The 18666-nt window shown below is 43.1% G+C and overlaps 1 protein-coding gene across 1 annotated transcript in view; it reads right to left on the bottom strand.

Annotated features, from left to right (window-relative positions):
* UGGT1 (UDP-glucose glycoprotein glucosyltransferase 1) overlaps positions 1–18666 on the bottom strand; it is a gene marked incomplete in the record, with an annotated part of 2149769 nt that overhangs the window by 1126575 nt on the left and 1004528 nt on the right. Inside the window, 1 exon segment of the mRNA XM_044070228.1 lies at positions 220–314. Coding sequence (XP_043926163.1) covers positions 220–314 — 95 coding nt within the window.

Raw genomic sequence — 18666 nt, 5'->3', positions numbered from 1 at the left:
TGACTCCATATTTTGTGCTTCGTGGTTTACAGTTCATTTTGTGGATTACCAGTAAGATTTCCTTGCAATGTCCTGAATGTCTACCTTCTACCAGCAGCATACACCTGCTGCAGAGCTGTTGCTTATATGAAGTGCACAATCCAGCCAGAATACTGAAGCATGCATATGAAACACACTCTCAGAAAACACAATGGTAAATGCTGCCACATGTAGACTTACAAGATGCTTGACAGCATTATACAACAGTTGCCTTCCAGACGGTTTATCAAAATCTCCCACGATCCAGAATGTCACTGGTCTGACAAAGGATTCATCTGCAAAGCAAGTTAAAAAGATGGTAAATAAAGTGCAGACTAATGCTTTTTATACAACTACATGAACACGATACAAAAAAAAATATTCACATGCAGGGATATTAGGCTACATGCCCTTAAAGTATTAGGCACACTAGGTTTTAAGAAAGGTAAATGAACATGCTAAATATTAAAGATCAACAGCAGGAATTACCATAGATTTCCTTGGAGGACATCCCTGGACAGAAGCACGCAGAGTAAAGAGTAAAAAAAAAAAAAAGAAAATATTACATTAACTTCAGTATTTATTTCAAATGTGTTATTCCTCTTTCTTGCAATTCTTTGTTCTTCTACCTTTCATGAGCAGATATAAGCAAATATACAAGTTTCAAGTAATTTATTTCAGAAATACTGTAAGACTGTACATTAAATCAATAGGATGGCTGTATCAAAGATTAATCCGGAGTGTGTAAAACGACAGCTTATTAAATAACAAATACACACAGCACCAAAAGCTCTGTCAAGTTTAATGGTTCTTCCCAAACAGTTTTCTCCACAAAGCAGCATCAACACCAGCAAAGATTACATTGCATGACTATACATACCCCAGTGTATTAAAATTGCCACTCATAAACACAATCTAAAGTTCCCAACTCTCAAAACCAGCTTGGAGACCGACCTACACATACAGACACACACACAGACACACAAACACTTTCCAGTGGTTCAAGTTCAGGAACCAGCATGGGTAAAATGGTTTACAGCATTCTTCATTTTACACTGCTGCATTACCATTAACAGACATACAAAAAGTGGATCTTTACCTCTTACTTGCATTAGTTTGACAATAAGCATTATTAAATTTATTCTTAAAGAATATTTTATACTAATGTAAGTGGGGGGACTTCAGGTCTCCTGGTATGAAAAAAGAAAGAGAGACACGGGCTAGTAATTCTGCCAGCTTTAGTAGAATTCAGCTACTGGTTCGTAAGCACAGTGCCCAGATTCTGGCAAAGAAAAAACTTAGTGAATATGAAAGAAAATCAACTACAAAAGGTAAAGAGAAAACACTGACTGGGAAGAATCCTACAACATCAACAGAATTAAAGCAGTTTAAGCTTCAGCTTTGGTACAAGTGATGACTTCCAGTAACAGAGTAAAAATAAATGAAATGTATTCAGAGCTGATAAAAATAAATGAAACACTGAAGGAGTATATCAACTCAAACAAAACTCTGGGGAAAAAAGAAAAAAAACTTTAAGCAGCTATTCAAATGAACTGATAAAACTGCAAAAATCGGAGGTCAAAATGAAGAAAAGGCTGGCTCAGTATGATGCGTCTCAAACTGAACTGTTTCAAAAAATAGCAGAGATAGAGGACAGAGCAAGCACAGAAAAAGTAGAGTTGTGTACCTACCATAAATGTAGACGTTCGAGTGTATTCACTGTTGCAGTCATTACTCTTTGGTTATCCTGCTGGCAGGCTACCCGCAGTCGGCCTGAATTCCAAAGTCTTGGTCCGGCGTCGGTTGCTGTCGCCTCTTCCCCGTCAGTGTGCCAGGGGTATAAAAGATGCAGCCAACGCCATTTTCTTCAGTTTTTCTTGCCCCAGATGTCAGGTGCCCCCAAAAGGGTAGGCCAAATTATACCAATAAACATGCATGCACTAAAGTAAACATTTCCTTCATCTACAAGCAAATACACCACACAGGTTGTATAGAATAGGGAAGTACAGATAAGACCCAGCAAAAGAAAGTGGGATGGTGGAAGGGTAACCTGGACTGCAACAGTGAATACACTCGAATATCTACATTTACGGCAGGTACACAACTGTACTATGTTCATCGTGTTTCACTGTTGCAGTCATTACTCTTGGGTTGAATCCCAAAGCTGAGGATGTGTGGCTGGGCTAAATAGGATTAGGAGAGGCTATGAGACCCTACAGAACTGCAGTGGCAAAGCCTGCTCTGGATTTAGAGTAGAGAGGTAAGTGGTAGTGCTTTGTAAAAGTGTACACTGAACTCCAAGTTGCAGCCTCTAAGATGTCTTTGGTTGGTACTCCTCTGAGGAAGGCTGCTGAAGTGGCTGCTGCTCTGGTTGAATGTGGCCTAATGCCCTTAGGCACTGATTTGCCCTGCTGTGAGTAGCAGAAATGAATGCAATGGCCTATCCATTTTGAAATAGTCTGTTTTGAGATAGCCTTTCCTTGTGATCCTGCAACATATGCCACTAAAAGTTGCTCAGACTTTCTGAAAGCATTAGTTCTGTCCAAGTAGAAGCATAGCTGTCTGTGTACATCCAAAGAATGCAGACATCTGTCATCCTTGTTCTGTGGGTTTGGATAAAAGGTAGGCAAGTGAATGGTTTGGTTAAGGGGCACACTGGACACCACCTTAGGCATAAATGTTGGGTTCATCCTCAGATAAACCCTGTCTGGATGGAAAATGATAAAACGTTCCACAGCCATGAGTGCCTGTAACTCCAAGACTCGTCTTGCAGAGGTTATTGCTAGGAGCAGAGATGTTTTCCATGATAACAATTTTATATCAGCTGTTGAGGCTGGCTCAAAAGGAGGCAGTGTGAGTTTTTCCAAGACATAATTGAGGTCCCATGCAGGTATTGGTGCTCTCCTTGGAGGTCTTATGTTTTTGGCCCCTCTGAGGTACTGCCTTATTAAAGGATGAGAAAAGATAGGTGGTTCCGTATTGTAATGGGCTGAAATGGCAGAAGCATGAATCTTAATTGATGAAAAGGATAGGCCTTTGTCCAGCATCTCAGTTACGTATTGTAAAATCTGAGGAATATTTGGCTCAAACGTGTCAATTCCTTGTGCCTGGTTCCAAGCACAGAATCTCTTCCATTTTACTGCATAACATTTTCTGGTACTGGTTCCCCTGGCCTCCAAAATAATATCCATCACAGCTTTGGAGAGAGGAGTGCTCTGAATGGCTACATTATCCGCCATGCTGCCAGATTTAAGGTCCTGAGTTGGCTGTGCAGAATCTGATTGTTTTGTTGGGTTAGTAAGTGAGAAATTTGAGGCAATGTCCAGGCTGGACCTTTAGACAAGTTCTTTAGGATTGGGTACCAGTGCTGGCATGGCCAGTCTGGGGCAATCAGTATCATTTTTGGCTTCTCTTGTCTGACCTTTAGGAGTACCTTGGGGAGGAGAGGCAGTAGAGGAAAGGCATATACTGTTTTTCCAGCTGAAGGATAAGGCATCCACTTTCCATGCTTGCTTGTAATAAGTCCTTGTGCAGAAACTCTGTAGTTGGCAGTTGTGAGGGGAGGCAAATAGATCTATGTCTGGGCATCCCCATTTCCTTGTTATCATGCTGAAGACTTGTGGATCCAGTTTCCAGTCGTGGGGATCCATGAGGTTTCTGCTTAGTTCGTCTGCCAGAGTATTTATTTTTCCTGGCAGGAATTGTACTTGCAGGTGAACTTGATAAGTCAATGCTGTGCCCCACAAAGTCATGGCTTGTCTGCAGAGGGGGTAGGAATGTGTGCCTCCCTGCTTGTTTATGTACCACATGACTGTAGTATTGTCCGCCTTTATCAGTAGTTATCCTGGATGAAGTAGATCCCTGAAAGCTGTCAGGGCATTCTGAACAGCTAGCATCTCTTTTTGATCGATATGAAGATGCATCTGGCTTGCGGGCCATGTGCCCTGAATACATTTTCCTGCCATGTGGGCTCCCCAGGCATAATCTGATGTTTGCCTGGCTGTGGGTAAAGTGAATGGCTGTCCCTTGTTGTGGTGACAGGCCTGTGCCCAGCATCGAAACTCCTGTTGCAGGCAGGGAATGAGGGTAATTAATGTTTCCAGGCTGTGGCAATGTTGAGTCCAAACACTTTTTAGATACCACTGCAGTTTCCTCATATGCAGTCTGGCATATGGAATTAGCAAAATGCAGGATGCCATGAAGCCCAAAGCCTGCAGAATTTTTCTTGCAGATAACTGGGTCTTTGTTGCCAACATTTTGAAGTAAGAAGTCAGTTGCCTTTGTTTGTCTGGAGTGAGATAAGCCATCTGGGCAGTTGTATTTAAGCTTGCACCCAGGAATATTATCTCTTGAGAGGGTACTAGCTTTGATTTATTTTCGTTTACTGTGTACCATAGGCAAATTAGTAATCTTTTTACAAACGCCAGATGCTTTAGTAGAATGTCCCTGTTCTCTGCTTGAATAAGGCAGTCGTCCAAGTAAGGATATATTTGAATTCCACTGTCTGCAAAATGCAATTACTGGTGCCAGGCATTTTGTGAAGACCCTGGGCGCAGTAGATAAGCCAAAGGGCAGTGCAGAGAATTGGTAGTGCATTGAGCCAGCTATGAATCTGAGGTATCTTCTGCAAGATTGTCTGATTGGGACATGCAGGTATACCTCTTTTAGGTCCAAAGTTACAAGCCAAGCCTTCTTGCCCAGCATGGGCAGTAGCTGCTGCAGAGTCAATATTTTGAGTTTTGGAATGTCCAGAAATGTGTTTTAAAATAAACAGGTCCAGTATTGGTCTCCAGGCTTTGTCCTTTCTGGGTACCAAGAAAAGTCTCGAGTAAAATCCTTGTCCCTGCTCCTGCTGTGGTACTCGCTGAAAGGGCCTCATGTCCATGAGGGATGAAACTTGCTTTTGTGCCTCTGCCCATTGATTGTGTGGCAGGTCTGGCATACCTTTTCCCTTGGCAGGGTGTGAAAGTGGAACCTGTAGCCCTGAGACACTATGTTCAAGACCCATTTGTCCTGGGTGATCATGTGCCAATTTTGTGAAAAAAGTGCTAGTTTTCCCCCCTAAGGGGGCTGCCAAAAGATAAGTGCTTGGTTCTGGCAGAGGAAAGTCATTGGGACTGTTTCCTGTATGGCTGTGATTTGTCTGCTCCGCTTTTGGAGATAGAAGCACCTCATTGTTTAGGCCTGTATGAGCCTTGGGGCTGGGATATGCCTCTGGGACATCTGTATCTGCCTCTTTGCGGCCTGTCTGACAATGGAAAGGACCCATTCTTAGTAGGCCAGTTCCTGCTAAATCTGGGTGGCTGCACCTGTAACAAATCCTTAACTGTCTGCATAGATTTCGCTTTGTCCTCCATTTTCTTCAACACCTCTTCTGCTTTAACACCAAACAAAGTATCATGCTGTAATGGAGCACCTAATAATTTTGCTTTAACATGATCAGGCAGATTCTGTTCCTTTAACCAAGCATGTCGCCTAATGACAGAACCCGTAATAGGGGCCCTGCAAGAGGCCTCCAGAGAATCAAAACCACATTGCAAAGTATGCTTTCCCACTTGTTCAGTTACATGCAATAAATCCTGCATTTCCTTGTTTTCTGCACATTCAGAATTTAACATTTTCTGTTTAAGCATTGACAATAAGTATTCCTGATATTTAAGCATATGAAATTGACAATTGAAAGCCCTCACAGCCAAGGTAGCAGAAGTGTAAACCTTTTTCCCCCATCTGTCCAGTGCCCTTGAATCCCTATCAGAGGGGATAGGGTTTTTTGCAGTGGAAGCCTTGACCCCTTTGGGACCCTGGGAAATAGTTTCTGGGTCAGCAGCAGGGTCTTTATAAAGAAGTGTATGTGAATCTGGAACCCTGTAGTATCTGTTGGGCTTAACAGGTGCAGGGGGTAAAGAGTCAGGGGACTGGCCGGACTCTGAAAATACATCATCTACAATGTCTAAAACAGGAGGGATAGCAAGAGGTCTGTGCTGAGGTAGTAAAAGAAAGTCTCTGAGCCTTTTCTTACATTCTGAGTAGTCTTGGCTCTCCCAGTGGAAGTGCTCCCTTCATGGTATGCAGGGTTTCCCCAAAAGAATAATCCTCAGGAGGGGAGGCTGAAGGGATAGATTATTCAGCATTGGATTCCTCATACGGAGGGAGAGAGTATTCTTGTTCAGAAGAGGAGTTAGAGGAAATGGAAACCTGATCTGAAGATTCATATTCTGTCTCTTGCCTAGGCCTCTTCTCAGGAAGGGGATGGGAACCCCTGATCAAAGTAATTAGGTCTTCGGACATTTTGAGCATCTGTTTTTTAGGCATGGAGGCCTGTCCATGGGCTTGCTGCACTTGTTTCTTTGTCTTTAGTGGTGCTTTAGACTTTGCCTTTGAAGCTGTAGTTGGTTTTATATATAACTGTGTAGGCCTGAAAACACCCTCAGAAGCCGATGCCTGCTCAGCGGCTCTGGACCCATCTGAGGGAATATTTTACAAGTGTCCAATACCTTGAGTTTCCAGAGGCCCAGTCTACCCCACGTGGGAGTCGGAAGTGGCCCGCGGCTCTGAGGTAGCGGGTGTCAGGGGCTGCGAAAGTGCCTCACTGAGAACCGGCGACTGGCTTAAAAGAAGCCTCGTCGTCAGTTTTGGACCTCGGATGCCTATCCTTTTCCTTGTGTTTCTTGTGAATTACGGTAGTTGGATGGCTATCCGACGACATTGTGTAATTAAATCTTCGGCCAAAGTAATGAAATGCAAAATCATACTGATGCTTAATAGTGCGTTGGTTAAATCTAGCACAAAATCTGCAATTAGCTACGTCGTGATCAGGGCCTAGGCAAGGAATACAATACGAATGGAAGTCCTTATGAGGTATTTGCTTCCCACAAGAAATACAATTAACTTTTTTTGACATCAGTCTGGAGTAAGAAAAAAGTTTCCCCAACAGGGTACTTAGCTTTAAATGAAGACTTCGGATCTGAAATTCGAACACGAAAATCTCAGGAGTCGGCCGACTGGCACTTGCAAACTGCTTCTGCTTCGGGCACCGTGCGGCAAGAAAGACTGAAGAAAATGGTGTCAACTGCATCTTTTATACCCCTGGCGCACTGACATCATGGAAGAGGCGATAGCAACCGACGCCGGACCAAGACTTTGGAATTCAGGCCGACTGCGGGTAGCCTGCCAGCAGGATAACCCAAGAGTAATGACTGCAACAGTGAAACATGATGAACATCCTGAGATTTTCTGATGCACCACAGAAACTGAAATGAACAGACTGTATTCATTTTATGAAGCACAAACAAACAACTGGATTGGTATTCCACGGCAATATTTGTTAACTGAAAGGGCATATTGAGTGTATGCTCCAAACCTGGCCATGAGAAAGCAGAAAACACCTGTAGTAGTAAAGAGGTAATCATGCCAGCAGAAAGAGTTGAGCCTGACAAAACTGTACAAATTGGAAACAGATGAGCGTTTGTGGAAAATGAATATTCATTGAATACTATAGTAAACAAGTACTTTTTTAGTTTAGGTAATGTGGGCATTACAATGTAAAAAAGACAAGAAAGGCTGGACAAAAGCATTTTAAGTTAATATGCTGTAATCATGGACTGTTGGGGGATGGGGCGTAAATGTACACACATTATAACATATGTAGAGTTGATATGTTTTTTTCATCTTTATCTATCCTGGCTATCAACAACTGAGCCTCTTCTACCGCTAATACTGCCAAAGCTAAACCTTCCACAAATATTTCCAACTGCACCTTACCCTGACTTCCCTATTCCTCAGCCTTATATAAATGTTCATAGACTTTCCAAAGTATTTACATTAACTCCTTGGGAGCTTTAGTTATTCTTTTAATTACACGGTCTCCTCAGTCCCATCAGGTAGGGATGATATAAAAGACACTGGAAATCAAGCTGGTTGCCGGCTTCTGCTTGTCAGGAAGACCCAAGAATCAGTACTGCAACAAACACTACGAATAAGAGCTCTAGTTACTCATCATAGGGTTCCCACTGTTTTACTACTGCTCTCTCTCCTTTGTGCTGTCTTGGTTGTTGCATTAGCAACTTATTCACCCTGGAATTATTCTCAAAAGTACCTGCTTAACAATAAATAATAGCTGTTTAAACTTGTGAATACTATATAAATGCTCACTTATTTAACCTAGAATTTTGCAACTGTTATCCTCCTTTTCCTAAAGATTTCCCTTTTACTAATTAGCGATGTAACTTTTGCAAACTGTTCTAAATATTTCCTTTTCTGTACTTCCCTCTCTCATTTTACTATATTTCGGAGAATAATTTTCAACTTGTCCTATGTGCTATCTACCCCTTCAGGATCAGTTTCTTTCTTATTTAACAGTTATCAAATTGTAATTGTTACCCAGTCCTTAAATTTTCTACATTTAAGTTTTGCAGGAAAGTGCTAGTGTCTCACCTTTTCTTTATTTCCCTGCATCTGTATACTAATTCTCGAAGGACCATAGTCAAACAGAGTTAATGGATGAGTTTCAATATTTCCAATAAAATGAACATGCTTCTGTGATAAACAGTTTCTAGCAAACGTAGAAACAGTTTCTAACAAACCTGGCCTAGTAATATCTCTGGGAAAGATTTGTAAATTGTATTTGAAATCTTGCTACTGAAATATCCTTCCATCCCAAATACATTTATATATTTCTTTAAAACTCAACAGCTGTAGTTGTAGTTTCCCTTCTAGGTGCTCCACCACATCCATCAGTATTACAAATTAAATCACCACCCATAATAATAGTTATGTACTTACCATAACTTGGTATCTGTGTTATCCGTAGTCAGCATTCATCACATGTGGGTCTAGAATCTGACATAGGATCCAAGCCAGCACACTTGGACAACAGCTTAGCTCAAGCTCCTCTCCTCCCATAATGCTCTGCTGCCTTCTAACCCCTCAGATTGAGTTTTCCATGCAGAAAAAAGACAGATAAGACCTGCCACCAGAAAAGGCCCACCAAAATCCTGCTGATCCCTCAGGAAGAGGGAAGGAGGGTGGGATCATGATGAATTGTGACTACGGATAACACAGATACCAAGTTATGGTAAGTACATAATTATTAATCTGATGTTATCCTCATCACCATTCATCACGTATGGGTCAGAGTCCCCAGCTACCCAACATTCTCGGGTGGCTTTATGGAAGGACATGCCAAGGGACAGTGGAGCCAAAGGAAGCCCTTCTCCTAAAAATTAGGTCAAGTTTGTAATGAGAAATTAAGGTATGAGGAGAAGACCAAGTTGCTGCTGCAGAAATGTCATCCAAGGACTGATGAGCTGAGAAGGCAGCTGATGTAGCCACTGAACTAGTAGAGTGAGCCCTAACTGGTCCAGGCAAAGGTGACCACAGGAGGAGTATATGTAAGAGATGCACTGAGAAATCCAATGGGAAATGGTAATTTTTGAAACAGCTTGGTCCTTCCTGTTGACTGAAAAGCCCACAAACAATTGGTGTGAGAGACGAATGGACCTAGTTCTGTGTAAATAACATCAAAGGTGTCGATGAACATCTAAGGTATGCAAAACATATTCCCTCTTATTAACATAATTAGGAAAGAACACTGGAAGTTGGACAGACTGGCTGAGATTCGGTTCAGTGGCCACTTTTGGCATAAAGGAAGGATTGGGCTTCAAGGCCACTCTACCTTTATGAAAATCAAATAGGGAGGATTAACGGTAAGAGCCTGCAATTCTGATACTTTTTTTTGCTGAAGTTATTGCCACCAAAAAGGCAGTCTTCCAAAAAATTTGAGATCACAGGATGCAGTAGGTTCAAAAGGGGGCCTAGTCAGAGATTGCAACACCAAAGCAAGATCTCACAGTGGGAAGGATCCTTAACTGGAGGGCGCAACAAAAAGACACCTTTCAAGAAGGCTTTGCAGAGGCAAGAAGAGAAGGTAGGTTTGTTATCGAGTTGAAAATTAGAAATTGCTGCCAATTGGACTTTGATCATAGAAAAATTAGCACCCTCTTCAAAAAGGGAAGCCAGGAAAAGAAGAATGTCAGAAAAAGGAGCTGAAAATGGATCCAGATTCCGACATTTAGCCCAAATCTTCCACTTACTTCTGTAAACTCTCTTGCTAGAAGATTTATGAGAAGCATGTATAATGTCCTTCACAGGGGACGCAAACCTGGACCTAGCAAGAATTACTGGAACTGGACAAAACCAAGCTTTCAGATGGAGTATCTGCAGATTTGGAATCGGATGGAGCGATGCATGGGAGATCAGACCCAGCACCGGATCGAGCACCCAGGGGGGATGCTTCAGGTAAGACCTTACATCTGCCAAGGCCAGAAGGGAACAATGAGGATTAACTGCATCCTGTGGCATCTAGCTTTCTGAAGAATTCTCAAAAATCAATTGTAATTGTGAATAGGCATAAAGGAGACCTGGCAGCTGATCGTGAGTCAGAGCGTCCCTCTGGGACGACTCTTCTGGTGGGATCAGGGCAAAGTAGCTGCAGCATTTGTGGCTGAGAGGGGAAGCAAACCAATCAAAGCTCGGTTGGCCCCACCGACATAAGATCTGCTTTGTTACTAATAGATTCAGGGACCACTCGTGAAGGGTCAGAATAGCCCTACTCAGCTTGTCCGCCAGCATGTTGGATGCTCCAGGAATGTGCGTTGAAATGAGAAAGTGCCCAGAGGACATCGTCCACTCACAAACCCTCATTGCCTCGTGACAAAGCAGATAGGAACGTATGCCCCCTTGCTTGTTTATGTACCACACAACAGCCATGTTGTCTGTGTGAACTGCTATTGTCCCAAGGGGATGGCAGTCCTGAAATGCTTGCAAAGAAAGGAGGACTGCTCTCATGTCCAGAACATTTATGTGCAGTTTGGTCTCTGACTGGGATCACATCCCTTGAATACTCTTCCCCTGGAAGTGCCCCCCCCCCAGGAGGGAATTGTCCATGGTAACTGTGGCCGTCGGAACTAGGGGAAGAAAAGACCTACCCGCCAGGAGGTCCAGAGAGTACATCCACCACAACAGATGTCTTCATCTTCAGCATACTGGAGTGAGACGTATATGGACTGACAGAGGATGAGAGAGCTGATCACTGAACTGTCAGGGTCCACTGCAGAACCCTCATGTAATACCTGGTCAGTGGAACCAGATAAATGGCAGCTACAATTGAACCTAGAGCCCTTAAAATGAATGACACTGGAGGATGAGTTTTCTCTAGAAGAGTCTGTACATGAAACCAGATAAGAAGCACGCATCAGAGGAGAAGAGTTGAAATCTCTGAAGTAGTGTCCAACTGAGTGCCAGAGCTCCAGCTGTTGAGATGGGGTCAAGGAAGACTTAGCAAGATTCACTGTTATCCCCAGCTGATTGAAGAGACAAAGAAGAAACTGTGTGGTCACTCTGAGGAGCCAAGTGTTGAGACAGGGAAACACCTTGAGTCCCTGCAGCTTGAGATGAGCTGCCACCACTGCCATTCACTTGGTGAACACCCAGGGGGCTATGGTGAGACCAAAGTGCAGGGCACTGAAATGGAATTGATTGGCTCCTAGGCAAAAACAGAAAAACCTCCTGGATGCTTTGTTTATTTTGATATTACAGTACACGTCCTGGAGAATGACAGAGCACATCCAGTCATTCTTGTGCAGAAGGGTACAATGACCATCCAAAACTTCGACTTCTTGACGGATAGATTTAGCTGACTTGAGATCCAGAATTGGATGCAGGTCCCCCATTTTCCTGGGTACCAAAAAGAAGCGGAAGTAAGTTCCGGATCCTCTCTGTCCTGTGGGGACCTTTTAGATGGCTCTTTTTAGAAAGAGGCTGATCACTTCTAGACAGGCTCTCTCTGACCGGGTGGCACATCGGGGAGAGTTCTGCTTTTCAGCAGGGGGTCAGAAAAGGGAATACAGCAGCCCCTGAATTTCATTTTTAGCACCCATTGGTCAGTTGTGATTTTTGTCCAGCCCAAAGTGTGCAAAGATAAATGGTCCCTGACTGGCTCCACGGAGGGACAGTTGGGCAACATCTCAGGGATGCTGAAAGGGCTTTTCAGAGAAAGGCTCCCTGGAGCACTGGTTTTGTGGGCCTCCTCTGCCCCTAGGGCAGCATCGACCATTAAAACCTCTCCCCGTCCCCTAGAAGAAGACTCTTCTTGAGTATCAAGAAAGACTGTGACCTACAGAACCACATCTTCTTGCTCCCTGTTGGGTCTTGGAAAAGGATCTCTGGGGAATAGAGAATTTGATCCCTACAGCTGACATTATCTTCCCCTCTTGCTCACTGCGGGTCAAAGTTTCCTAAACACTTTGTCCAAAGAGGACTGAATCATCAAAGGGAGCCATTGGTGAACGACACCTTAAAGGCCTCTGCAAACCCGCATAAACGTAGGCAGGTATGACGCTGGACTTCTATGCCTGTGCCTGCCACCCGTAAGGTACCTTCTGCAGCGTTGGATATTAACCTCATGAACAAATTAACTAAGGACGTGAGAATGGCCAACTTGGGAGAAAAGGTCTTAAAGTCCTCCGCTGGCATAGACTCCGGGAAGGAAGTGGTAAGCTACTTTACCAAATCCCTCTGAAGACAGGAGAAATGAGCTGGGTAGTTTAAGGCTTGCAGGTTGAAAGAAGCTGATGCTAACACCCACTTTCTGAATCTGTCAATTGCTCTCGACTGGGAGGATAGACAGATGAACTCTGTTATACCAGCTATTTCTTGGTAGCGGCAGCTACCACAATCACATCAACCAGGACTGCCTTGGACCAAAAAGCCTCGTCAGAAGGCAGACTCAAAAACCTGTCCACTCTTTTGGGCAATAGCTCCACTATATTGAGTTCTTTCCAAGCCTTGCTAGCAATGAGGTTGATTAAGGGGTAAGCAGGAAGAGACACCCAAGAGTTAGACAGGCCCGTACCGAAAGCCTCCAGAAACATGGCTTCCTCCAAGGATGGGGACTGGGGAGACCAACCACCTTTGGCCTTAAGAATCTCCAGAATGTCCCCAAAGAAGACATCGGGCGGTGACCTTGAGACCCATTCCCTTCGATATCCATGTCCTCCATGAGAGACTCCATCGGGGAGTCAAGCTGTCTCCTCTTACATGTCCTTTTCCGAAGACCTTCCTATGCAGGAGGTTCAGGAGAAGACTCGGAAGAGCTGGGGACCCCGATAGGAGTAACTCCCTCCTGGAGGCTAGGTCAAACGGGCTGATAATGAGCAGTATGAGAGGGTCCTCTCAAAATCTGAGGCTGGGATGGAGCCTAGCAAGCAGGAGAGGCTGCACTGACAGCAGAGAGAGATTTTTCCACCACCTGGAATGCGAAGGGAATGGATGAAGTCCCCTCTCCCTCCCCCACAGACAACACCACAACAGAGGAGGGAGCAGACCCTGTCAGTACCTCCAACTCTCTGGAGATGGCCAGACCAGGACTATTGAGGGCCAAAGAACTGAGGGGCAGAGAGAGGTCCAAAAGGCCCTTACCCGAACCTGCCTCCACGGACTCCAGGGCGGTAACCCAGACCAGTGGCCCCTCTTGCCCTGGGGAAATGGAGGAGAACTAGCCATAGGCTCTGATGCGGTAGGGACAAGAGAAGCCCCGGAAACCCCCACTGAATACATCCCATGCGTCGGCTCCCCTAAGTCCAATCCTTGTGAGGTCGGACAAGGAGAAAATAATCGGGGAGTAGGAGAAGGTTCCCTAGTCCTGTGGGCTGGGGAAGCCAACAACCCCAACTCAATTTGAGCTTTCAAAAATGACATCATCCTGTCCATGTTGGAAAGAAGGATGCTCCTGGAGGATTGAGAGGAAATAGAGGACCTAGCTGGAGACCCGTGTCAGGACCCCGAGGGCCTTTTCCGATGGTCTCAGGAATGGCTCCTATGCGGAGGAGGTAAACAAATAATCCCCTCCTGAAGGATCCGAAGGGAGGTCCTCCACAACAATAGGATCAGACATGGGTCTTGGCTCTGACCCCATCGGATCTACGGAAACAGAAGGGTCCAAGGGAAGGACTTTTGTGTCCCTCAGAACGGATGGGATGGGATGAGTGACAGATCTGCGCCAGCTCAGATCCGAAGACCTCGATCTGGAGGCCTTGGATCCGGAAGTAGACTCTGAAACTCTTGGATCTGAAGACCTGGGACCAGAGGCCTTGGATCCAGGCATTGAGTCTCTAGAGGACCTCGAATCAGACACCTTGAATCCGACACCGCTAAAGCTGGAGTCGGATCCAGGGATCTGGGATCAGACAGCCTAGCTTTCTTCCCTGAAACCTCCCCAGGGGAGAAGGAAGCAGCAGCCTTTCTTTTGTGGTCAGAGGGGCACGACTTGGTCGAAGGCTCCCTGACCAAGGGGACCCCCCCCCGAACTATACCTTTTAAGAGAAGCTTATTTCATTGCTCGATCAGGACCCTGTGGTTGAACATGGCACAAAGACAACATTCAAACTCCAGGTGGCCAGCACTGAGACAGTAGAGGCACTCCTTGGGCAAGTCAGAAACAGGCATCTTCCGACTGCATGAGGAGCACCTCTTAAAACCTGAAGATTTCTCTGACATGTCATCAAGAAAGAGAGCCAACCAAATCCGAAGTGGCAAGCAGTAGCGGAGTCAAAAAAGCCAAGCAACAGTCCTAACCACTGAAGTCCATCCTACACACAAATTATACTAAACACTCAACTATATTACAAAAAGGCAAGAAACAAATTCTCAGAAGGAAAAAAGTTTACATTAACTACACTTCCAAGAGAAAAAGGTGCCAAAAGCCAAACAGGACGGGATAAAAGAAAACAACTGTTTGCTAATGGAAAGCTTACAGAAACTGAAGTACAAAGATAACAAGGAGAAGAAAATGTAAATAGGAAGACCTATTGTCTGAAAAACTGAAATTCCCTAGGAGCTGAGCAATCTGCCTCTGTCTGTTAAAGACGGCTAATAAGATCTGAAGGGTTAGAGGGCAGCAGAGCATTATGGGAGGGGGGAGCTTGATCTAAGCATTGTCCAAGTGTTCTGGATCGAATCCAATGTCTGATCCTAGACCCATACGTGATGAATGGTGACTAGCATAACATCAAATCTGAAACACGTTTTTGAAAATTTACCATTTTCCCCTAAATCCTTCTTAATTCAAACAGCTTTACCTTAACAGAAACAAACACATGACAAAGTAAAACTCCTTCCTTGGCAATAACCCCTCACTGCCAAAAATCTACCACTATTACCCTTTTTTCTTTTTCCATCACCACTGGAACAACTCTTAACAATAAAATGAGACCCTTCTTCCTATAGCCCTGATATTCACTATGAAACCCTTCCTTCATAAAATTCTCATGTTCATCCCTATCCAAATGTGTCTCCTGTAGCATTGCTATTTGCACCTTACACTTCCTAATACATGTTAATTACCCTTCACCTTTTTTTCATTCCAGGGAAGGCTATTTACTTTCTATGTTAATACTGGCACTACACCCATTTTAACAACTAAACATTACTATCACAATAATGTCTTACATTTTTGCAGATATTTCAAATGGCAGCTTACATAAACTTGCTACTGGAAACTTCTCATCCCTTTTAGAACTTGTTACCTTTTTTCAAATACTGCAGTTCTTAAAACATACACACTTCCCTTTCTAGCATATACAAATCGCACAGAACTCTATATACGATTCAAAAAAGAAAAGGAAAAAGGAACAAACATTACAGCTATGAGCTAATTCTCCACTTCTATGACAGTTCACAATGGCTTTATCTAGCCAAAATCTGACATTATTCATGACAGTGCAGCATTTCACCTCTGGTTATTCCAAAGCTAATATTTTTCTATTGCTGTTCAATCTTTATTTCCTACTACAACACACAAAATAGTAATTTTTATTAGCTCTAAAAAAAGATTCAACTAATAAATAAATGTTACAACTGTCTTTTCAGATCTCTCATACTGCAGTCAAAGGGCAATATTTACATTTAGAAACTATTCATTTAACTCCTCTTTTTTAGTTTAATTTTACTTTATCATTAAGTTCCATACCATTGCCCTTGTTCACTTAAACTATTCGCTCTCTAGAACTGACAGTTAAAAAAGTCACTGAAACCACAGTATCTAGTTTATGTCTGAGTAATGTCCACTTTGCCTCATCAGCATCCGGTTGCAGATGCATTCTAAGTTTACCATTTATTACAGTTTAACTTGTCATTTGTTACGACATTTAGCTTAGAATAGCAGACCTCTTTGGCTAAATGTACATGTAGTAATCTATTTGTGTCTAACTGCATCAACTACTATTATTTTTTTTTTCATCTGAGCTATTCCAGTCATAGCAACAAACTCACTCCCGACAATTGCAGCACCAAACACTCACAGGGTTTCAGATGCGATGAGGAAAGACCTCATTATCAACTAATATGTGTGTTTCTGATTTGAACATAACTACTGTGCGTGCAAATCACTGCTTTCCTACAGCAGTTCCCACTGGTAGCCCATGTATCACAATGGCACAGGCACCCCCCATTCATTCTCTCACACACACACACACACACACACACACACACACACACACACACACACACACACACACACACACACACACACACACACACACACACACACACACACACACCTCTTACTCAACCCTGAGCTGAAAGAACTCAGTTTTTGTCTATGACTTTATAGATTATGGATCCTTACAGTCAGTCAATAATGCCAAACATTCAAGTTCCATTCTTCTTATTCATTTTAAAGCGTATCATGATGGTAAACCCACTGCTAAAGTAACTTATTTTCTTTTAAGGCAGTCCAAGTAACAGTTTAAAAATTCCCTCTTGACTTTGTCCAAAGCCTCCCCCGAGGAACACTCCAATAGCTCTTCAAGTGTCCATGAGTTTACAGGCCACTCCTGCTGTTGTCTCTTACAGATGCCACATCCTTCGTAACTCTTGGGACACTTGCAATCAATGAATAATGCCAGTTATTAGAGTTTCATGGTTATTATTTAATAATGCTCTCTTATACTAACTCTTCAGTTAGTATACAGGGTTAGTCCACCTGCTCCCCGAGTCAAGGGTGCAGAGTTTGAAGCCCCCTCCCCTGACTGCTTCAACACTTTTTTCCCTAAAGATTTAGTATCCCTGGTGTCTCATGGTGGTACAGAGTGCTAAAATGAGAGAGTGCCGAGATTACAGGTTTTGAATTTTTTAGCTGCCATTAGGATATTATATAGAGTATCCTTGGTGTCTAGTATTCCCCCTGCCCCATGTCCTTCTTGCTGCCAATTGTTATTTTATTCTCTTTTGTGTTTAAGCCAGAAAAGAAGAAGTTATGTCCTTAACATAATGTTCCATCTGTGTTGTCGATCTTCATTCATTCTTGACTGATGGGTTAGGCTCAGAATCCTTGGAACCGACTCGCCAGTTATACTAGCTAGCGCCAACCAAAAACTCTCAGGTTAAGGCTTGACCCCATACTGCCTCTCTTCCCATTACCTCAAATCAATTTTACCTATCATAACGATAAATGGAAGCTCTGTCTGAGCAACAAATTCAGGACTAGTTCCAAACCTCCATTATTCTCTAAGAGGGGCAGGAGGGTGGGATGTCAAGAATGAATTAAGATCAACAACACAGATGGAACATTATGGTAAGAACACAACTACTTTATCTGATGTTGTCAACCTTCATTCATACTTGACTGATGGGACAGAGTCCCCAGCTACTTTAGATCTTGGGTGGCCCTAAGGAAGGGTATTCCTGAGCACCACAGATCCAAAAGATGCTTTTTCCCCTGGAGATCATATCTAATTTGTAATGAGTGATAAAGGTATGAGGGGTAGCCCAAGTTGTGGCAGTGCATATGTCTTCCAAAATGCTCTGAAACAGAAGACTACAGAAGCAGAAAAAGATCTTGTCAAATGAGCTCTAATTTTTGTTGGTAGATAAGAGTTTATCTTGACTGTATTATATATATATATATATATATATATATATATATATATATATATATATATATATATATATATATATTTAATGGAGTCTCAAAACCATTTTCACAAAGTGACCTTTGAAACTGGTTTGCCCAATCTGGTACCTAAAAAGGATAGAAACAGTTGGCCTGACTTTCTAAAAGATTTTGTTCTATTCAAGTAATAATTTAATTGTCTGTGGATTTCCAACATATGCAAGCAGTACTCTTCTTTGTTTGAAAGATTTGGAAAGAAGACTAGCAAGTCTATGGTCTGGTTGATATTGGAGTCTGAAACCACCTTAGGAAGGAAGGAGGGATTAGTTCTCAGTAATTCTCTTTGTGGAAAATGATATACGGATACTTCACACACAGACCCTGTAACTCTGAAATTCTCTTGGCGGACGTGATAGCTACTAGAAAGAGGGTCTTCCAGGATAAAAATTTGATGTCACTGGTGGCTGCTGGCTCAAAGGACTGATGAAGTACGGATTGCAAAACCAAGGTTAAATCCAGAAGCGCTATAGGATCTTTGAAAGGTGGCTTCATATGCACAGCGCTCTTAAGAAAAGTTTTGCAAAGGCGGTGAGACATCAAAGAATGATAATCAAATCCATTATGAAAATTCAAAATGGCAGCTAAATGATCTCTAATGGCAGAAGTTGAGGCGCCCAATTGAAATAAGGTGGCTTAGTATT

The sequence above is a fragment of the Protopterus annectens genome, chromosome 4.part1 (genome assembly GCF_019279795.1).
Source record: "Protopterus annectens isolate FY-2018-M chromosome 4.part1, PAN1.0, whole genome shotgun sequence".
Taxonomy (NCBI): Eukaryota; Metazoa; Chordata; order Ceratodontiformes; family Protopteridae; genus Protopterus; species Protopterus annectens.
This window is presented reverse-complemented; position numbering and strand designations above follow the sequence as displayed.